The sequence below is a fragment of the Equus asinus genome, chromosome 21, assembly GCF_041296235.1.
Source record: "Equus asinus isolate D_3611 breed Donkey chromosome 21, EquAss-T2T_v2, whole genome shotgun sequence".
In the NCBI taxonomy this organism is placed as follows: Eukaryota; Metazoa; Chordata; class Mammalia; order Perissodactyla; family Equidae; genus Equus; species Equus asinus.
The window spans coordinates 77,567,315-77,589,964 of NC_091810.1; the positions used below are offsets into that span (position 1 = coordinate 77,567,315).

Consider the following 22,650-nt stretch of genomic DNA (forward strand, 5'->3'; position numbering starts at 1 on the left):
ACTTCTTCTCTCTTGCGGTCTAAAGGCTCAACAGTGAATAAAGTACAACAGTGGGCGTGTGCAGCATGGTCTGGGTCCAAGAGCTCAGTTACTCTCGCTTGGGAACCCGGGGTCCTCATCTACAGTAAAATGAGAGTAAAGGACAGACATCCCCTTACATATTTAATTAACGCGTACTACTACGCTTTTCACAGACTGCAAAGCCAAAGCTATGAAAGCATACATCAATACGAGTGGAAGCAAAAGCCTAGAACCCAAGGGACGCGGAAGCATGACAACACGACCCAGAGATGACTTGGCCCAACGACAGCCGCCATCCAGCCCACCGGGCTCCTAGCAGCCTTTGCGGAGCCGGCAGCACCCCGAGAGCGGCGGGGGCGGCGGCGGGGGCGGGGGCGGGGCCCGGGGAGCTCGCCCGCGCCACGCCCCCTCCGCCCCTGCTCTTGGCCCGCCTTCCGCTCCGACTACGCGCAGGCACCGCTCGCCCTCCGCGGCCCGGAAACTGCTCGGGTGGCGGGTCAGACAATGGCGACAGGCCGCCGAGGCTGGTTTTCTTACCTGCTCGGCATAGGCCGCAGCCTATCCTGAGGGCGGGCTGGCTTTAGCCCCGCCTCTCCTCCTGTCAGTCAGAGAAGGGATCCCACAACTGGGCCCTGGCTGTCTTCGGGGTTTCTTTGGCTGGGTGACTCCGTGTCAGCTTGCTCTCCTCGAGCGAGTGCCTCGAACTTTTAGGTGGACGATGTCGGAAAGTAACTCGGCAGAGCGCGGCAACAGAGACGAGGAGCAGGTGCCTGGTGCTAAAGTCATCGCCCAGGCCCTGAAAACGCAAGTACGACTGACCCTCCTAGAGGGAAAGGCGCCGACGGAAGCCGACGCGGGTCTAGACGTTGTCTAGGAGACGCGGAGCGCGGTGCGGGTGGGAGGGAGGTTTGCATGAGGTGTTCCATTCAGCGCCCTGGGAGGGAAGCGAGTGGCGGACGTTTCTCACGCAGTTCTTAGTCCCCAGGGGGTGAAGTACATGTTTGGCGTCGTGGGCATCCCGGTGACCGAAATCGCCTTTGCCGCCCAGGAGCTGGGCATCAGATACGTCGGGATGAGGAATGAGCAAGCGGTGGGTATGGACGCTGGGAGCCGCATGCATTATTGGGAATGATTAATAATAATAGCACCTATTCATTGCAGACAGTTAGCGTTACCAGTATCCCAATACTTTACAGGTACCAATCACGACAAACTTATGAGGCAAGAGCTATTGTTAATCCTAGTCAATCCTAATTGCTAATTCTACAAAGGGAGGCACAGAGAGGTTAAGTATCTTGCCCAAGGTGACAGCTGGTATTGGTGGAGCCAGGATTTGAACCCAGGTATTCTGGGTCTGGAGTCCATGCTCTTAACACTATACAGCATTATGCTCTGCCAAGTGTGGAGTTTAAGAATTGGTGAGGACAGTTTCCCAGTCTGAATCTGGGCCCCTTGTCCGTCCCTCTCATATGTGTGATGTGTCTGTGTATTGTTTGTCTGGCCTGACTTTCCTATTAGGGTGTGAGCTCTAGGAGGGCAGGGATATTATTTCTTCTTGACACATCTGTATCCCCACTGCCTAGGTGATGCCTGCACGTGGTAGGTCCTCAGGGAGTACCTGGGAGATGAATGGGTGAAGGCCAAGTCTCATGTTATGTAGTAGGCAGCCCTGCAAGGTGATGGGTATCCCAAATGGTAAAGCCACGACTGGAACTCAGATGTCCTAAATCCCACTCCAGTGCTCGCTCCAACATATCCTGCTGACACCTTTCTTAGAAACTTATGGGGAAGCTTGAGAAAGGGAGATAGAACATTTTGTCCATCCAGTCTTGGTTCCTCCTCTGTCAACCCAGCCTCCTCCTTCTCTCAGCAATGCTAGCTTAGCAGACCAAGAATCCACTCCTGCAGTGCCATATCCTGTCAGTCTATCTAAAGCTACCTGTTCCTGCTTTCCACCCTGATGTTGCACCCTGAGGCTCTTCCCCTCTTACTCAGCCAGCTGCTTTGACCTCCTTAAGTGGTGCCCTTCCTCTGCCGTCAGATGTGAGCTCCTGGAGGGCAAGAATTGTGGTGCATTTGTGTGTTACATAACCTGTGGGAGATACAATGAAGGCATGAGGTTTAGTCTTGACCTTGAAGTTAATCATAGTCTGGGAAGGTGAGGGCAAGGCACACTGAAAATTTATCTAGTATAATAGCTCTGAATCGATCTATGTGTAAGGAACAGTATATATAAAGGGTGACTAGTTCTCTTTGTGTGGGACAGAGAAGATTACCTGTAGAGGCAAAGTTTGTTCGTGCTGTTTCATCAAGGTAGCTTAAAGGCATGCTGGACTGTAATACTGGATAGGTATGCCAAGGGGAGTTGGTAGAAAGTCTATAGCTGGAAAAGGAGTGTGGACTTTTTTCAATAAGCCTTGGGTGAAAGGTTTTTCTAAATAGGTGGGAGACGTAATTAGCTATGTACTTTCAAAACATGGTTTTCATGGTAGTATAAAGTATGGCTCAGAAGGGCAGCTTGAAGTTTTATTTCAGTCCCTATAAGCTTAGTTGAGGGCCTCCTTCAGTCCCAGGTGCTTTGTTGGGTACTGGCTATGGAGATGAATGATATGCACTTGCTGTCTTTGAGGGGCTTATAACCTGTGGAGACAGACACTAAGAGACAATTTTATTATAATACGGTGAGTGCTGTGATAGAGATATATCCAGGGTGCTATGGAAGCCCAGAAAAAGATACCTAGCTCAGCCTGAGACTTCAGAGAAGGTTTCCTGGAGGAGATGATGCCTGAGTTGTCTTGAAGGATGAGTAGGTGTTAGCCAACTAGGAAAGAGAGGACAGGCTCTTCTGGAGATGATTCCTAGGTTTGGACTTGTTGACTGACTAGGTCGCTCATGGTGCCACTGACTTAGATTGGGAATACAGAGGGAGGAGTCAGTTTGGAGGGACATGGTAATGAGTTCAAATTTGATCTGAGTGAGTCTGAGATACCTGTAGGCCATTCCCAGTGCATGTGTCCCTCAGTCAACCTGACTCTTTGGAGTAGTCAAAGGAAGCCGTAACTAGTGCCCGAACTGAGGGTAATGACGGGATGATTGAAAGAGAATGTGAGAACAAAGAAGCCATCCAAGAGGCAGAAGAGGACTTGGCTCCAAGTGCCTGTTTGTACTGAGGAGAAAGGTGTAGTTGGTTGTGACTCGACCGTCTCTCATCGGATCCGTAGAGTAATCAAGACGTATATTGACCAGTTTTCCAGGAAGGAGGCATACTGTGAGGAATTTCACTGTTTTGGAGAGCTTACTGTGTGCAGGCACTATTCTGAGTGTTTATGTGTATTAACTGATTTCATCCTCACAGCAGTTATGTTCATTCTGTAGATGAGGAAGCCAAGGTACAGAGTAACTTCCCCAAATTACACATAGAAAGTAGGGGAGCTGAGATTTGAGTCAAAACAGTTTGGGTCGAGTCTGCTCTCTTAAGTACTGCAAACACTGTTCTGACTGTGAGTGGAGGTAATTTGGTAGAGAAGTAGATTTTTTATGATCATGAAACCAGTTCCTTTTCAACTTTGGGCATCTATTACCAGAGGAATGTCATTTTTAATATATATTGTTTGGTATTTTGCATTCTGCAACAATATTTCTTACCCTGCTTTAATAAGTGGGCAATGTTCCTGTACCCAAATAAGTGTTCTTGTTGTAGCAGATATTTTGTTTTATGCATTGTATTTCTTAGGAGTTGTCTTGTTATTGTCCTATGTGAATTTGGCCTTATGTGCAAAGGGAAAAGAGATAAGGGCCAATAGAGAAGAGCAACACAGAGAATGTACAGAGCCTTTGTGCAGCTTCTTAGTGGCCATATGGTAGTGGTGCCAGGTAAGAGTATGATTCATAAAAATTTATTTTTAATTTTTGACACTTATATTCTTAACATGGATTTACTTAAGTTCAGTATACCACATGTAAAGTTGAATGGAGGTTAAAAAGTACCCAATTTATTATTATTTCCCAAAAAATGAGAAGAAATAATACTGGAAAAATGATGTCCCAGACTAACAAGAAGGATTTATCTGAGACGGCTTTTAGCATTTTTCCAGGTTATCTTGTGTTTAATTTAGCACCTCCCTTTTCTTCCTGTTATGAGCTGAAGTGCAGTTTAAAAGTGAAAAATAACCACATGCAGGCCATAAGGGACCTCTCCACAAATCTCCAAGGATTGAAAACATACAGTATATACAGCCTGACTATGTGGAAATAAACTGGAATTCAATAACAGAAAGATAACTAGAAAATCCCAAAATATTTGAAAATTACTCAATTGATACTTTGTAAATATGTGAAAAGATTAATAAAATCAATAAACTTCCGGGTAGACTGAATGATCAAGAATAAAAGAGGAAAAATACAAATTACCAATAACAGGAATGAAAAAGGAGACATCACTATGGACCCTAATTAACCAATGGGTTGAAGAAGAAATCACTGTAGAAAACATTTTGAATTGAATGATAGTGGAAAGATAAAATATCAACCTTGTAAGCTATAGCTAAAGCAGATCTTAAAGGAAATAGTTTTAAGTGAATCTATTAGGAAAGAAGATAAAAAACCAATACTCTGAACTTACATTTAAGAAGCCAAAAAAAGAAAACCAAGTTTAAACCCAAAATGAAAGGAGTAAAATAATAAATACAAGAGCAGAAATCCGTGAAATGGAAAACAAGTCAACAATAGAGAAAAAATTAACAAAGACAAAAATTGGTTCTTTGAAAAGATTAATAAATTTAAGTCTGTAGCAACACCGATGAAGAATAAAAGAGAAAAAGTGCAAATTGCCAATATTAGGAATAAGAAAGAGAATGTTCCTGTTGATCCTGTAGATATTTAAGCAATTGTAAGAGGATATTATGAATAAACTAGATAATACGGACAAATTCCTTGAAAAACTAACTAGATTAGACACTAAACCATTATTTGAAATTTACAGGTAGAAAAGTACTTGATAAAATGGAAAGCATTTCAATTCCTCCTTTACCATTAAGTTCTGGTCTCTAACTTAATTGTAGATTATTATACACTGACCCCAATATGCTTAAGTCTTGGTGTTTTTTCTTTGTAGGCTTGTTATGCTGCTTCCGCGGTTGGATATCTGACAGACCGGTAAACTAAAGTCAACATTTTATTTCAGTTTCTTTTAAAGGCTGTCTTAAACAGAGGTTCTTAAGAAATTACTTTATCAGTGTAAAACGGCAAACTGATTTATACGGAGATACCTTTTCCTTCAGTGCTTTAAGCATAGAAAGTCACCTAGGGTAAAGCATTCAAGCTCATTAAAAAAACTTGGGGCAGAACCCAACTTTTCAGAGTTACTTTCTGTCAAAGACCAATTGACATGTTTATTTGTTGAGAAATTTTTAAAAGACACTCCCCCCAACACACAAAAATGTATTCAGCAGTCAAAAATCTGCTTCTGTGTGTAGTCAACTTGATTTAGCCCAAATATAATAGGAGCGAGCTATAAAGAGGTTAGTGAAATACAATGGAAAGATGATAAGTACCTTATTTCTTGCAGGAAGACTGATAGAATCTTTCTCTGGTTTATTTTTCTAATTAAAAAAATTCTAATAATTGTTTTAGCAATTGTAGTAAAGACCTGTATGTCCTTCCTTTGAAGTCCAAGAAGATGGCCATGTTGCACCCTAAGGTGATGTGAATCAAGGATTACATTTGACCTGCTTTTAATAAAATAAATTCTGTTTTGCTTTTAGGCCAGGAGTATGCCTTGTTACCTCTGGCCCAGGTCTCATCAATGCCTTGACTGGTATGGCAAATGCAAACATGAACTGCTGGTAATTCGATTGTTATTATTGAAAACGTTTTCTTAAACATGTCAGTGCGTGAGGGCCGGCTCCATGGAGTGGTTAAGTTTGTGTGCTCTGCTGCGGCAGCCCAGGGTTTCACCAGTTCGGATCCTGGGCGCGGACATGGCACCGCTCATCAAGCCATGTTGAGGGGGTGTCCCATGTAGCACAACCAGAAGGACCTGCAACTAGAATATACAGCTATGTACTAGGGGGCTTTGAGGAGAAGAAGAAGAGAAAAAAAAGAAAAGAAGGTTGGCAACAGATGTTAGCTCAAGTGCCAATCTTAAAAAACAAAAAAGTCAGTGCATGATTTTACCTAGTGGAGCAACACTGATCTGGGGTGGGAAGACTTGGAATCAAGTGCTTTGAGGGGATGGCTTAGTAAAAAGTTAAATTAAGAAGACTATTAGAAAGAAAATAAAAAACAATTAACTAGCGATAAAAACTCAACATTTTGGAATATATACGTATATATTACCTGTATCTATATATGTATGTGAATGTGTGTATAGTTCTCTTTAAGTGAAGAATTATTTTTTAAAGATCCCAGCTCAGTATGCAAGAATGTATTTAATTCTTCACCTTGTCTTGCGTAATTAGCAAGACAGCTGAAATTCCTGTATTTATTGAGTTTGCTTTATAAGTGGCTTTGAGCTTGACCTTAACTCCCTCTTGGGTGCTTTACCAATAAGGTCATGTTGAGGGGGTTGTGTTTTAATCAGTTCATAAAGTATTGAATCTTCCTAGTGGAAGGAAATAGTTTTCTTTCTTGACATGTGTTTCTTAAACTTTCTTCCTTCCTAGTCTTTCTCTTTCTTACCTACTTTAGAGTCTGATACTTTTTGAGTAACTTTAGCTTTTTTTTCCTCCTTGAAGGATGAGAATTTTATTGTTGAGGAATTTCTCTCATTCTGCCATTTCCAAATAGACTCACTTAGGAAAGTGTGAAAGAATTTTCTCCTCCTCTAATCCCAAGAATAATAGTAAGGGCATAAAAATTCATTTTACATCACCACACCTAAAGGTTTAGCATCAGCATCCAAAAGGGGCAGGGAGGAGAGGGGCATGGAGGAAAAACATTTATTCTAAAGTTTAGATTTTTCTGAAATTGAGGAAGGGTTCTCGACATCAGGTTGTTTCCTAAATCTTTGTAAATCTACACTTTTGAAGGGAAAACGTAATTCATTCTTTCTCTCTTTTAACATCTGTTGAGAGTTTATTAATCATCGGGTACTCCGCTGAGTATTTTTCATGTCGATCTCGTTTGTAATTCTCCTTTAAAAAAATGAATATTTCAGGCCCTTGCTTGTAATCGGTGGTTCCTGTGAAAGAAGTCAGGAAACAATGGGAGCCTTCCAGGAGCTTCCTCAGGTACCGAACACTAAGATTTTTCCTCCAGAGTTTAGTTGCGTAATTACACACCATTAGATTTGTGAAGATGAAATTAAAACACCTGTCTGCAAAATAAACAAAATAAAATGGAGGTGCCTGAGGTAATTTAAAGGTAATTTTCCTAAACTACAAGACTATCTCAGTGTGGATATTAAGAAAGCGTAGGCTCTGGTTAAGAGCAGTCTTCCAAGAAATACATCTTTTTGACAGGCTTTTAAACTCAGTAAGTTCTTCAAAGGGTTGAGAAAGTGCAGAAATAAAAATGGTTTGAGACTATGCCTCTCAGACTGTGGGGAAGTAAAAAGTATATAAAAATTTTGTAAAATTTGGAAGAATTTGTCAACAAAATGCTATGGTTTTAAGAATAGTTACAGAAAGCACATAAGTGAGAATGAGAGTTTAACACTTGGAATATGAATATATTTGAGCATTTACAGTGCAAAGTTATGAGCAAAGTTAAAACCATTAGGCAAAGTCTGTTGTTAAATCAGAAATCATTGTGAGAACTTCAAAATATAAGCGTAGAATTAATATAAAATACTGGATCTTGGGGGCCAGCCTGGTGGTGCAGCAGTTAAGTTTGCACGTTCCGCTTCGGCGGCGTGGGGTTCACCAGTTGGGATCCTGGGTCGGGGCATGGCACTGCTTGGCAAGCCATGCTGTGGCAGGCATCCCACATAGAAAGCAGAGGAAGATGGGCACGGATGTTAGCTCAGGGCCAGTCTTCCTCAGCAAAAAGAGGAGGATTGGCAGCAGATGTTAGCTCAGGGCTAATCTTGCTCAAAAAAAAAACCAAAAACAAAAACACTAGATCTTGGTATAGGTTAATGAAAAAGTTATATTTTTATATTTTTAAAAGGGAATTGAGAGCCAACCCTGATGGCCTAGCAGTTAAAGTTCTGTGCGCTCTGCTTCAGCAGCCCAAATTCGGTTCCCAGGCATGGCACCACACCCCTCATCTGTCAGTAGCCATGCTATGACAGCGGCTCACACAGAAGAACCAGAAGAACTTACAACTAGACACCACTATATACTGGGGCTTTGGAGGGGAAAAGGCAAGAAAAAAGGAGGAAGATTGGCAACAGATGTTAGCTTAGGGTGAATCTTCCCCTGCAAACAAAAAACAAAACAAAACCAAAAAACAAAGGAATTGAAGTTTTACTTAGTTAATGGCAGAGGATAACAACAGTTATTTAAAAAATGTTGATATATTTGAAAAATAAGTAGAGAAGATATTTAAAAGGAAATTTAAACTTACTACAAAAACTTTATAGATGGAAAAAGAAAGCAGAGGATAATATATCCATGGCAAATATTTTTCCCTGAAAGGAAAATAGTAGAATAGTTTATTAGATGAAATTAAAAATTTGAAGAGAAAGATCACAGATTTGATTTAAAATCCAAATATCTGTTTCTTGTGGGAATACTTTAAACTACATAACCATGAACAGATTAAAAGGTTAGGGAGTGATCTTAATTCTGTCATGCTTGTGGGACGAGACTACCAACAGTTCCATAGATTTCTGTCACTCCTGTGGAACTAGCATTACCAGTTATTTCATAGATTTCTTATCAAAAATATCAAGAGAAATTTTTTCTATTTAATGCTTCAAAGTACATTATTAAACAGTGAAAAATTAATCCTACTGAATTTACATAACCCAGACAGCACAGCAACAAAATATATAACAGGGAAACTGGCAGAAATGTTAGAATAGATAATTATTGTAATGAGATGTAAGAGATGAGGTTACGTATTGCTGGCTGTGGAATTTCTGGGTCCAAGGATATCCTCACTTTTAGTAGACATTGTCAACTTCCTTTCCATTTATACTCTCACCAGCAGTTTATGAGAGTGCCTGTTTTCCTGTGTTGTGACAGAGGCTGAATGTTATCTAACTCTTTTATTTTTACCAATCTGAGAAAGGAAAATGGTATCTTGTTTTGATTTGCTCACTGACTCATCCTGAGGCAGAAAGTTGACTGTGCTTTGCATAGGCTTTTAAAAAACAGTCCAGGCTGTCACGGTGGCACAGCGGTTAAGTTTGCACAATCTGCTTCAGCAACCCAGGGTTCACTGTTTCAGACCCCGGGTGCAGACCTGCACACCGCTTCGCAAGGCATGCTGTGGCAGGCATCCCACATATAAAGTAGAGGAAGGTGGGCATGGATGTTAGCTCAGGGCCAGTCTTCCTCAGCAAAAAAAAAAAAGAGAATTGGTGGCAGATGTTAGCTCAGAGCTAATCTTCCTCAAAAGAAAAAAAAAAGAAAAAAAGAAACAGTCCAGGTAATAACATTTTCTCCATCTTTCCTCTAAACATAATAGAAAGTAATGACTTAACATTTTGTCTTTCTTCAGGAGAGTAATATGATTTGTGAGCTGAAATGGTTTTCTCTGTACATCTAGGTGGAAACTTGTAGATTATATAGCAAGTTCTCTGCCCGGCCAAGCAGCATACAAGCTATTCCCTCTATTATTGAAAAGGTACAGTATTTAGTTACAAGCCCTCCAGGTCAACTGGTTTTACTCAGTTGCTCATACCTGTGTTTTTATTCTCAGTGGAATGAGTAACAAGAATATATTCAAGCAGTCAAAAATGATATTGTTAAAGAGATATTTACATTTTAATGTTCATTGTAATTATAAATATTTAATTATAGAAAGAGAAATTATTTTTGAAAAAGTTTCTTCTCTACTTTAGTTTTTAATTTTTTTTTAGTTGTAGAAAAGTAAAAAATAAAAGATAAAGTGAAACCATGGGTGCTCTTTCTATTACACTTTTGCAAAAGAATTATTTTTGAAAATTAGTGCTAACGCATGAGACCATCTCTTACTTGATCAAACAGCATATTATAACTTAATTTTACTTAGCCAGTATTTATATGTGAGTTACATTTGAGCTGTTTCAGAAGCATGTGTTATGGAAACCATTTGACACATGTGACAAAGTCACAGATTCTGAACTTTGCTAAATCATTAGGATTAGGAAGCCGTAAAAGTATGTTGCAAAGACTTGGCAGGCAGAGCCTAGTGAATAATTTCTAAGACTAAGGAGTAATAGAACATGAATTTTAAAGCCCTAAGTGAGTAATTTCTTTCTTATCTCTCCCCTTTTAAACAAAAATATCTTTTAAAATATATAGATTAATAGAGAACATTTCAATTTTAACTGAAATTGTTTATTTCTGCAACTAAGGATGTCTAGAAAATTTAAATAGTGTCATTTCATAATTTTAAGTTACTTCTGAGTCGAAAATGATAATAAAGATTGAGATTCCCAAAAGACTTTCTTCTATTTATGATAAACTTAGGCGGTGAGAAGCAGTATTTATGGCCGTCCAGGTGCTTGCTATGTTGACATGCCTGCAGATATTGTGGACCTCAAGGTGAATGTGAGTTCTATAAAGTGAGTAATAGTTATATTGGCATTCTTTCTGAATTGTGTTATAATGCTTACTTTTTAACAAGAATTTACCTAGCAGCTTATAAGTTAATCTTCTTTTGTTTTTTGATGATTTAGTGATTAAACTGAATCCTGCCAAAGGGCTTAATTCTCTTAAATAAAATGGTATAATTTACTAAATCAGATACTTAGAGCATCCTGAACTCCTCATTGAAATTATTCTTCCAGTAACCATAAATAACACATCCTCATTAATGTAGTGTGGGTATTTAGTCTTCATAGTGTAAACCAAAAGATGAGATGGGGGCCAGCCCCATGGCCAAGTGGTTAAGTTCACACGCTCTGCTTTGGCAGCCCAGGGTTTCGCCGGTTCAAATCCTGGGCGTGGACATGGCACCACTCATCAAGCCACGCTGAGGCAGCATCCCACATGCCACAACTAGAAGGACCCACAACTAAAAATACACAGCTATGTACTGGGGGGCTTTGGGAGAAAAAGGAAAAATAAAATCTTAAAAAAAAAAAAAAACCTGAGCTATTTAAAAAAAAAAAAAAAAAAGAAGGCACTGCTCACCAAAAGATGAGGTGGCTGTTGAAGGATTCTTAGAGCTTAGCATAAAACATTTTAGTCTGTCTCTGATTTTAACATATTGCAACATCAGATGTTACTATGATTTTCCAAGTTCCCTTATTCCTTAAATAAACATTGAGTGAACAATAAGTACAAGAAACGTTTTTCACTATCTAAGTCACCCCTGGTAAGGGTGAGTACTTGGGTTAATGCGTCACCCTGGGTACCATTTAGTACATTCCTGCTGTCGTGGACCAAGTCATACTCTAGCGACTACAGAGAGAGAAGGGGGCATTTCTACACTCAGTATACCAAGGAGCAGTTTCTACTGGGGAGAGTCAGATAAAAAGGACATCTATTCTGCATAATATCTGTACATGATAATCAAAATAATATTATTGGGAGGGAGGAGGGAGAAATGAGCCTCAGGTAAGTTACCTCTATAAGCCTTCTTTAGAATTTTTGTTAAGATTTGAATGTCCCTTTTTTGTATTATATGTCCAAGTTTTTACAGTATAATGTTTATTAATTACAATAAATGAAATAAAACACTGAGGACTTGGTGTCCAGAAATACTTAACTATGACAGATTTAATATTTTACTAATGCATACCCTGGTACTAAAACATTGACTGACCAAGTGAGTAGAATTATAGTTAGGTAGTTAAAAGCATGGACTTGAGAGACAAAATGACCTGGTTCAATCCAGTCTTTGCCACACGCCATTTGGGGACCCTGGCAAGTTACTTACTTTCTGAATTTTTTTTTTGCCCAATGGTGAAATGGAGGTAATGGTAATCCTTGAGCTCGTTGTTTAGAAAATTAAATGAGAATGAATGGCACACAGTAGATGTTAAATTTGTTTTTTACTGTTACCATAACAACCACTACTACAATGCAAAGCCATTAACTCAAATTCCCTGTCAATGAAGGAGGATATAAGGAAACAAAAATAAGAGCAAAATAAGAACATAAGCAATTTAAAAGTTGGCCTCTTTTAATTAACAGAACTCTTTATTTCCAGGTACGTGGAGTGCTGCATGCCACCTCCTGTTAGTATGGCAGACGGCTCTGCTGTGTGTATGGCAGCATCTGTTCTTAGGAATGCCAAGCAGCCCCTTATCATCATCGGGAAAGGTAGCGTTGAATGGAACTCTGAATCTTGCTAGGCTTTTGAAAGAATGATGATTCTGTTTCGAAATTGTCTTCATTATTTATGAACATCTGCTCTAATGTTTGAAATTGGAATAAGAGTTCTCTTCATCCATTTAGCATTGTTTATTAGTTTTGAAATCACAGAATCATTCTAGAATGCCCAGAGATCTTACCCTTTTAAAGGAATATCATCAATTACGTTTCTTTGGTCTTATGAGTAAAATGTGTTTTTCCCATTATAAAAGTAATATGTGATCATTATAAAAAATTTTGGAAAATCCAGAAGATTAGAAAGAAAACTCTTCATCCAAAGATAACCATTTTTAATATGTAGTACTTTTCTATTCCTTTTTGCATGTATATTTTATACATTGTGATCATACTGTATAGATAGTTGTGTATTCTATTTAATTCATTTAACATTATAGCAACTTTTTTTCATGGTCTTAGATTTTTTTCCTAAATATAAATTTTAATATCTATTCATGTATATACCAAGAGTTTGCTGGTGAATATTTAAATCTTTGACAGTTTTTGTTTGTTTGTTTAGAATACCTGTGATAAACATCTTTGTGCTTAAAGCTTTTTCCATATTTAGGCTATAAGATGGATTTCCAGAAAGAAAATTAAGTTAAAAGGTATCCATATTTTGTTTTTATTTTTATTTATTTACTGGAGGAAGATTAGCCCTTAGCTAACATCCACCACCAATCCTCCTCTTTTTGCTGAGAAAGACTAGCTCTGAGCTAACATCTGTGCCCATCTTCCTCTACTTTATATGTGGGACGCCTGCCACAGCATGGCTTGCCAAGCGGTGTATAGGTCCACATCTGGGATCCAAACCAGCAAACCCCGGGCCACCAAAGCGGAGGGCGCAAACTTAACTGCTGCGCCACCGGGCCAGCCCTGGTATTCATATTTTAAGGCTTTTCATACACATTGTCAGATTGCTTTCTCCCAAGGTATTGTATCAAATTCAGCAATTTAGTATAGTATTATTATATGTTCTAGAACTGAAGGGCTATGAATCACCTATGACCATGCTAGTCAGTTATCAACTAATTAGAAACTAAGTAATAGAAACTAAAAATATTTTTAATGAAGATGGTGGACAAGAGAAAAATATTAAAGTCAGAGCTGAGTTGAGTGCGGCTGTGTAACGTCTTAGCTCTGCGATCTTGGTGAACAACTGCTTTGAGTCTCCGTTACCTCACTTGGAAAATAGAGACATTAACTACCTCAACGTTATTGTTGTAATTAAATGACAAAGGAAATAGAAAGAGCTCAGTGGATGCTAATTTTCATTTTTCCTTTAACAAGCATTTGATGAGTGCTTATGATAAGGCAGGGATTATAGAAAATATTTGGGAGGTATACAGAGACATAGTGGTCCCTACCTGTAGGGGGATAGACCGGGTGACAAATAAGTGCGGTATCCTCTTAAGTGGTGTGTATAGAATAGTGGGGTGGGTTCTCAAGGGAAGCAGCAACAATTTGCTCATGTAGATGGTGTGGAAAGGCTCTCCAGAAGAGATGACATTGTGGCTACACCTTGAAAAAATGATGGTAGGGCACCAAGTGGACAAAGAAAACAAGGGCAATCCAGGAAGAGAGAACCGAATGGACAAAGATATTGAGGCCAGAAGGAGGATATAAGGAAACTTTCTGGATGAAAAGAAGGAACTATTTTTCATTCTACATGTATGATAAAAGATTCTGAGGTAGTTTTATTGGGGGGAAGCATTATATTGAATCTGACCGTATACTATACTATATACCGGGACTCAATAAAGAATTGTAAGTTCCAAATATGGAGTGATCCTTCAGAATAATTGGGAATATTGTGAGGCAGGGGAAGGAATTAGAACGATTGCTTTCTTAAACATTGTAAAATAGCTTTCTTGAACCTTGTAAAATACCAAAGATAAAACCATAGTCACAATTTGTTTTGCGTTTAAGCCCTATATAAGCAGGAGAATAGTTGAGAAATTCTAAAAGCAATTTCACATGAACTGTTTGAAGGGTCACAGTGCCTGGAGCTTAACAGACGTGCAATAAATTTCCGTTTCTTGTAGGTGCGGCTTATGCCCGTGCAGAGGAGGCTGTGTGGAAACTGGTGGAGCAATGTAAATTGCCTTTTTTGCCAACTCCCATGGGAAAGGGTGTTATTCCTGACAACCATCCAAACTGTGTAGGTGCTGCCAGGTCCAGGTGTGTGGCATTCCAGATTTTAAATACAGTGACTTGGTAGATGTTAGGCTAATTTAAATTATTTGTGATTTCAGTGAATCTAGAAGTTCTGAAAGAATTGTGTCATTTTAAGCACACCTGCTTCTTTTTAGATTTTTCAACACTTTAAATTTGTTGTCCACTATCTTCTAATCCTTGTGGTTTCAAATGAGAAATCTGCAGTCATTTGAATCAATCATTGTTCATCTGTATGTAATGTGTTGTTTTTCGGTGGCTGCTTTCAAGATTTTCTTTATCTTTGATTTTCAGCATTTTGATTATGATATGTCTGCACGTGGTTTTCTTTTAGTTTATCCTGTTTGGAATTCTCTAGTCTTCTTGAATCTGTAAATTTATCTTTCACCAAATTTAGAAAGTTTTTGGACATTATTCCTTTAAATATTTTTTTCTAGATCAATCTCTTTCTTCTTTCCTGGCATAACACAAACATTAAACATTTTGCTATTGTCCCACAGGTCCCTGAATATCTGTTCAATTCTTTTCAATCCTTTTGTCTCTTTTATATTTTTTATTTCTCTTCTGAGAACTTCTATCTTCTCATTTATTTCAAGAGTATTTTTGTTTACCTTATGGAGCATAGTTATAATAACTGCTTTAAAGTCTTTGTTTACTAATTCCAACATCTGGGTCATCACGGAATTGGCATCTATTCATTATATTTTCTTTTGAGAATTGGTCACATTTTTCTGGTTCTTTGTGTATTGACTAATTGGGGTTGTATCCTAGATTTTTAAATACTATGTTGTGAGATTCTAAGTTATATTAAAATCTTCTGTAGAATGTTGGCTTTTTGTTTGTTTCTTTTAGTAAGCAATTGGCCTGGTTAGGTTCATAATGCAAATTCTGTCTTACTCTGGGCAGTAGTTTCAGAGCCTTTGCTATGCTCATTTGGGCCTGTCCACACATGCATAGCCCAGGGGTGAGCCCCAGACATGTGGCAGTTCATATCCAGCATTAGGGAATTCTTTTCTCTTCTCTATAGTACCCACCTGTCCCTGATTTCCAGAAGTCCCTTTTCCTGGCCCTTGCTGCTGACTTTTATAGTACCACACAACTGGGGCTGCCTCTGGGGCAAGGTGGCAGAAAAAAAAGAAAGGTAAAAAATAAAGGGGACTGTCCCCATACTCTTCAGACTGGGGAGGCCCCTTTTCCAAGTTCCTCTTGCCTGAAAAATGAAGTTTCTCTTCAAAGGAGTTTTGCCTGCTTGGGAGCTACCACAATGCAGCCATGCAACAGAGCTGCCCTCAGAGCGTGGCTGGGAGGGACAAAAAGAGAAAAAGAAAAAAAATCTGAGCTTTTTTCCCCATGCTCTCTGACTTGCAGGGCCCCTTTTCCTGATCCTCTGGCCAAAAAGACAGGGTTTCTCTCTCAAAGCTTTTACTGTCCTCCAGTTCTACACCCAGAGCTGCCCTGAGTAACAGCCAGGAGATGAAAGGAAGAGACAAAGCCCTTGGAAGCTCACCTCCTGTGTGGGTCACTTCTTTGACCCTTCCCCAGTCCACCTACTATTATTTACTTTTCAGAATTCTCAAGTAGTTGCATTTTCTTTTTCGCTGGGAGTTTTCCGTTGTAATTAGTCAGAGAGCTAGACTGTAGTGGGCTTACCCAATCCTGGCTGGCACTAGAAGTCTCCTCTTTTTAGATTTTTAAAACACACTTTTTAATAAGCTATACATTTTTTCCTTTAATTTCTTGAAATTTCTTTATTATGAAATATTCTAAATTTACAAACAAGAAGAGAGAATAATTTAATGGACACTTATGTAACCACCACTCAACTTTATCAAATATAATGTAATAAGTAATATATCATTGCTTTAGGGTTCCTTATTTTTTTAGGAAATAAAAGATTATAGACTCCTTTGTGTTCCCCTGCATATCTTTCCTAATCTCATTCCCTCCCTCCCTCTCCACAGTTTGCCATCATGATGCATTTGGTGTTTTTCGTATTTTCATGCACTCACTAAAATTAATTTTGACGATTTTTAAAATGTAACATTTGCTCATTTATTGCTATCTTAATAGATTCTACCTTAATGTGTAAAAGTATAGATTACACCTTTACTTTTTTTTCATATTAGTATACATTGTATAGTAACCAAATTAATTCTTATACTACTAAGGGGTTTTTTTAATATATACTTGCATTGAGCTGAAGTTTATCTTTGTTCCAACCAAATTTTAAGAAGGTAATATAATATGAATGACTTTAATAGTGTAAAAAAGATTGCAAGGGGCTATAAATCATTGAATCAATACTTTCAAGGGTTTTAGAGTATCGGTAAACAAATCTATCCTTCCAGCTGTAGTTTTTATCTCTTTGTTAAATTGGGTCCCACGGGACCAGTACAGTATATGAATCAGAAGCTGATTCTGAACACTAATGTAAGCTCCAAATTATTTAGACTTTTCTAAGTACTTTAGAAATTAATTACAGAATAATTCAAATAAGAAATATAGATGTACTTTTTGTGTTACATCAGATTTTTCTTTTTAATAGGGCTTTGCAGTTTGCTGATGTAATTGTGTTATTTGGTGCCAGATTAAATTGGATTTTGCATTTTGGACTGCCTCCACGATTTCGGCCAGATGTGAAGTTTATCCAGGTACTCAGAGAGGAGAGGAGAACTTTAAAATCAGAGCTATCTGTAGTTTCCTGCTCTCCCTCTCAGCCATGATCAGCTCTGCTTTCTTCTTGGCTTTTGTAAAGAGCCATTTGTCTTTTTACAAAAGTGGAATTTTAGAAATTGTCTAACATAATTACAGATTCCAAAGGAAGCTGCCTTTTCAAACCTGTGAAACATAACGTCCTACTTTCCTTCTAACCAGAAAACCTTTCAAAATCAAGTTTTAAATAGTCTGAAAAGTATAATTTGCCTTTTCTTCATAGTTTAAGTATATTTAAAAGGTAGACAAAAGAGCTTTAAGTAGGATGGTAGATTAGAACAAAACATTCAGTATTGTTAGGGACTGAGGTGTTCTGTTAGATGCCAAAACTTTCAAACACCTTTTGGTTGGAAATCTCTAAACAATGCTGCTTTTACATGTCATTAAACAGGGTGTTTGGATTTCACTGTGACCTCCCCCGATGACTCTTGTATCATTGTGACCCTGTTTATAAGCCACTTTTCTTGCTGCTGTGGCAAGTACTGCCTACATAGCGGCATGCAAACCTGTTGACACAGACTGTGTACAGACTGTGTCTGATATTTGATGACAGCTACAATTGTTATCTTCTCCCTGTTTACCTTTTACTTCTTCAGAAGTCAACTTCTAATAGTCCCTTTACTCCTGGGGCCATTGGAAACTAAAACCACAAACAAGCAAGACCTGGGTTGTACCTGGAAGATGCTCCCACCTCTTGATTGTCCCTCTTGATTACAGAATAAAGTGCATCCCCTTTGGGGTGGCTAAATTACTCCTCCTTACACAAGCTATTTTCGCTTGCCCGTGGCCATTCAGAAATGGAGCTTCTGGGAAATGGGAAGTAATCATGCTATGCCCTAGGAGTGGTTCTCTACTCCTGCGTCCCTGGACCAGCAGCATCAGCCCCACCTGGGAAACCTGTTGGAAATATACATTTTCAGGCCCCACCCCAGACCTACTGAGATCAAAATTCTGAGATGGACTCTTGCAATCTACAGTTTAACAAGCCTACCAGGTGGTTCTGATAGCTCAAATTTGAGAACTCCTGCTCTAGATAGGAATTCCAGTGTAATTAAGTACAGCTTTATTTGATTAGATTCAAAACTATAATTGATCAAGTCGAATGCATGCCTGTAGGGATAATGGAAAAATACCAAAATTCTACAGAGTAAATTTTAAAATGAGAGAAGATGGTGAGGTTTCTGTACTAGCTATGATACTCAGAAAAGTTGTATGGATTTTTACTTTTGTTAAGAAGCTTCTTGAATATCAGAATTTCTTTATCATATGTTATGTATACAGTTTATTTATTCAGCCTTAATTGACTTCTTAAAGATTTTTAAGAATAAACATGGCTTGTTCTTCAGCCTTGTCTCTTTTTTAGGTTGATATCTGTGCAGAAGAATTGGGGAATAATGTAAGACCTGCTGTGACTTTGTTAGGAGACATAAATGCTGTCACTAAACAGGTAAGAGCTTTTGCCTGGGTTTTGGTTTATGTGGCTTGGTCTTTAGGGAATACTCAGTTCTTGAAAATGTTACATCTTGATTCACTTGGCAACAGGTCTACTAACATCTGTTTTAAACAAAATTTATTCTGGAAGGCTATTCTTTTTTTTTCCTTAAAGATTGGTCCTGAGCTAACACCTGTTGCCAATCTTGTTTTTTCTTCTTCTCCCCAAAGCCCCCCATTGCATAGTTGTATATTCTAGTTGTAGGTCCTTCTAGTTATGCTGTGTGGGATGCCGCCTCAGCATGGCCTGATTAGCGGTGCTAGGTCCGCGCCCAGGATCCAAACCACCGAAACCCTGGGCTGCCCAAGTGGAGCACGTGAACTTAACCATTTGGCCACAGGGCCACCCCCTGGAAAGCTATTCTTAAGTATAACTTTGGAACTTGGTAAATCCAACTCCTTGTATATAACTCCTTATATATACAACTCCTTGTTATCATTTTTATGTAAGTTAAGCGAACATTTTTGGAAGGTGATTGAAAATTTAAAGGCATTCAGTAGGCAAATAGTGATTTATTAAGTAGGATTCAGCTACCTGAAAAACTATAATACAGCGTCCAGAGGAACTGAACTTACAGCCAAGAAATGGCTTTATGTACTGGAAAAATCCAGCTTAGTCTTTCTTCAGGCAATAAAGAGATTTTTAACTCTTCAAATTGTAATCAGTGACTTGTCCAGATTTTTATTATTTGTACATAATTTATGCATCTCACTGTGACAGGAGATAAAATATAGTCATATTTATCACTTGATTTTGGATACAAATTGGTATTGTTATCAAGATTATACAATATTAGGTTGCGGTCCCCAATCACATATTAGAATGCTCCGAAGCATTTGGTCTGTATCATGGGAATCCCTAGGTATTTGGGGCTGTCAGCCTTCCTGCAAGGGTCCTATGGAGGGGATGATTTTCTTTCTCATGTCAAAGCCTGAGGAGGACTTAAAAGCCCCTGGCTGTGTGGTGTGGAGGAGGTGGCCCTTCCACTCTGTTCTGTGGCAATCCCAGCATCTGGCAGAAGTCTGCACTGACCCAAACAAAAGCTTTCCATCTTACCTGTTTATTGTCTATCAGTTGTTTGCTGCCTAGAGGAAAAACAAAGAGTATAAGTGATGTGAAGGGAAGGATAGTATAGCAGTATTGTCTTCTTTAAGAAGGCATTTTGGGGACAGCCCTGTGGCCTGATGGTTGAGTTCAGTGCATGGAGGCCCAGGTTCAGTTCCCAGATGCAGTCCTACACCACTCGTCAGCTGCCATGCCATGGCACTGCCCAACATATAAAATAGAGGAATATTGGCACAGATGTTAGCTTGGGGCAAATCTTCCTCAGCAAAAAAAAAAAGAAAGAAAGAAAGATTTTTATGTTAATATGATTTAAGTTTATTTTCAAAAAAGAAAGAAAAAGTTTGTGTTTTTTAGCTTTTAGAACAATTTGATAGAACACCGTGGCAGTATCCTCCAGAGAGCAAGTGGTGGAAAACTCTGAGAGAAAAAATGAAGAGCAATGAAGCTGTAACCAAGGTAATACGGGACCCACAGAAAGTCAAGAACGCTTCGGGTTCATGGTTCAGTCAGTTCTGTCGTGAGATACGCATTCCTGAAAATCACCGCATTATGCAAAATCATGCAGTAAAACCACAGGGCTCATGGGAAAAAGAGTTTAGGGGCATAACTCTCAAAAACTTTGTGAACATTAAGATAGGAACCTAATAAAACTGGTGGGAAAGTTTAACACATGTTAAATGGTCAAGAAATATATATAACAATAAATATGCCACTTTTCCTTGAAAAAGACCTGAAGCTTCTTGTGAAAGTGGGCACTGGAAGGGTTTCAGCCTGTGAGTTACTGTGAAGTGGTAGAAGGAGGGTCTGACGTTGGACAGAAAGTTGTAAGAGTCTGTGGGGGTGGGTGTGAATGGGTGTCCTCAGTTTGACCTTGGCACCAGCTCACACTTAAGAGATCTTTTGGAACCTTAAATTCTGGGGCATGTTCTTCTACTTTTAAGGTATAAGTCCTCCAAGGCATGCATTTATGATAGATAGGTGTTTCATCAAAATTGAAAGTGTGATCTAATGTATAGCCTTCTTTTTCTTTTTCTTTTTTTGTTTTAATTTCATCTGTGTTGAGCTATAATTGACATATAAAATTGTAAGATATTTAAAGGTACATCACGGTGATTTGATAACATATATGTTGTGAAAAGCTTCCCCTCATCCAGCTAATTAGCACATCCATCACCTCATGTTTGTTTGTTTGTTTGCTTGTTTTTTGGTTAGAACATTTACAGCCTTCTTTCTCAGTTGGCGTTTGTGTCGCCCCTGGAAGTTCTTTCGTGACTCCCTCGTCCTCACGCGTGGTTTTGCCTGTTAGCTCAAGGCTTTGGAAATTGTAGTAATATGTGAATCCACCAAACCATCCACTGCGAGCACTGAAATGAGCCACTTCTTCAGGATTTGGCTATTTCTGTTTAAAAATCTTCATATAGAGTGTTTTCTCTTTGATTGGGAGAAAAGTTGTTCCTGATTTTTTTTCAGTTTTGTGTATTCCTATGCATCTTGGTTCAACCGGGTGCCACTTTCTGTGTCCATGTAGCATTTTTCACTGATGCAGTCATGCCTAAGCAGACACGCAGTTCGAATTATGCTTATATTGTTCCCTAATATATCAGTTGTCTTGGAGTAAATTTGCATTTTCAAAACAAGCAGAATTGATTATACATGATTTATCTTTCATTGGAATTTTAATCAGTGACTGTTTCTCCTGTTGAGAGCCAGTCCAACTCTGTTTTCTGAATAGTGTCATGATTAATCCCTTCCTTTCCCTGGAAAGCTCCTTAGTATAAGACGGAAGGAACTTCCTCTCTGCTCTGGTGCAGGAGTGTAGGAAGATCCCTCATCCATCCTGGGTATCATCTCCAATGGACCAGAGCAGCCCAGGTGAAGGGGCCGTGCTGGGACCAGAGCAGCCCAGGTGAAGGGGCCGTGCTGGGACCAGAGCAGCCCCGGTGAAGGGGCCGTGCTGGGACCAGAGCAGCCCCGGTGAAGGGGCCGTGCTGGGACCAGAGCAGCCCAGGTGAGGGGCAGTGCTGGGATCAGATGGATTGCAGCTAAAGCCCCTCATGGCATTCTCTCAGCTCTGAGAGGCATATGATTAGACGAAGGCTTTTACCTTGCTGTTTTTCCCTCCATTCAGAGACTCCTTAGAATAGTGGATGAAGCGTATCTGCTTTATTCTCCAGTTTGTCTGGGGAAGAACCAGATTTTCTAAAATTCTGACTTTAGCTTAGGGCCATATTTCATGGGTCTTTTTTTTTTTTGAGGAAGATTAGCCCTGAGCTAACATCTACCGCCAATCCTCCTCCTTTTGCTGAGGTTGATTGGCCCTGAGCCAATATCTGTGCCCATCTTCCTCCATCTTACATGTGGGATGCCTGCCACAGCGTGGCTTGATAAGCAGCATGCAGGTCTACGCCTGGGATCCGAACCGGCAAACCCTGGGCCTCTGAAGCGGAGTGCTCAAACTCAACTGCTGCACCCCTAGGCCGGCCCCTTAGGGTCATATTTCAGACGAAAATATTCTAGTACAAAAATTTCACTTTTTCTAGGTCAGTGTTTTCCTGAAAGTGCTCAAATGAGATGGTTTAGTTTTATTTAACCCAGTGTGTCCAGCTATCTTTACTATAGGACTTCTCAGTCTTTAATATGCTAATGTGCATTGTGGATCTCCAGAAAGAGGGACATTCCCTGTTATTTGATTGTGTCCCAAACTGGGACTCTGGGACGTATTTTTCTTGACTTGTCCTCCAGGACTGTTCACAGATCAATTAGCTTCTCAGAGTG

The 22,650-nt window shown here is 39.3% G+C and overlaps 2 protein-coding genes across 10 annotated transcripts in view; one reads left to right on the forward strand and one right to left on the reverse strand.

The window, feature by feature from the left end:
* Positions 1–698, reverse strand: part of BTD (biotinidase) — a 40,071-nt gene extending 39,373 nt beyond the window's left edge. The window contains exon 1 of the mRNA XM_014859473.3: positions 559–698. Within this exon, the coding sequence (XP_014714959.3) occupies positions 559–569 (11 nt within the window). The 5' untranslated portion in view covers positions 570–698. The remainder of the gene's footprint in view (positions 1–558) is intronic.
* HACL1 (2-hydroxyacyl-CoA lyase 1) overlaps positions 691–22,650 on the forward strand; it is a 39,362-nt gene continuing 17,402 nt past the window's right edge. For 2 of the 9 annotated variants that reach the window (XM_070493124.1, XM_070493126.1), the window contains exons 1-12: positions 691–829; positions 1,000–1,111; positions 5,135–5,175; positions 5,784–5,864; positions 7,178–7,250; positions 9,679–9,756; positions 10,584–10,678; positions 12,271–12,383; positions 14,477–14,612; positions 17,152–17,257; positions 18,682–18,765; positions 20,230–20,331. In XM_070493124.1, coding sequence (XP_070349225.1) covers positions 1,019–1,111; positions 5,135–5,175; positions 5,784–5,864; positions 7,178–7,250; positions 9,679–9,756; positions 10,584–10,678; positions 12,271–12,383; positions 14,477–14,612; positions 17,152–17,257; positions 18,682–18,765; positions 20,230–20,331 — 1,002 coding nt within the window. In that variant the 5' untranslated portion in view covers positions 691–829; positions 1,000–1,018. The remainder of the gene's footprint in view (positions 830–999; positions 1,112–5,134; positions 5,176–5,783; positions 5,865–7,177; positions 7,251–9,678; positions 9,757–10,583; positions 10,679–12,270; positions 12,384–14,476; positions 14,613–17,151; positions 17,258–18,681; positions 18,766–20,229; positions 20,332–22,650) is intronic. The other 7 variants (XM_070493128.1, XM_070493129.1, XM_044754068.2 and 4 more) reach the window with 4 other exon arrangements.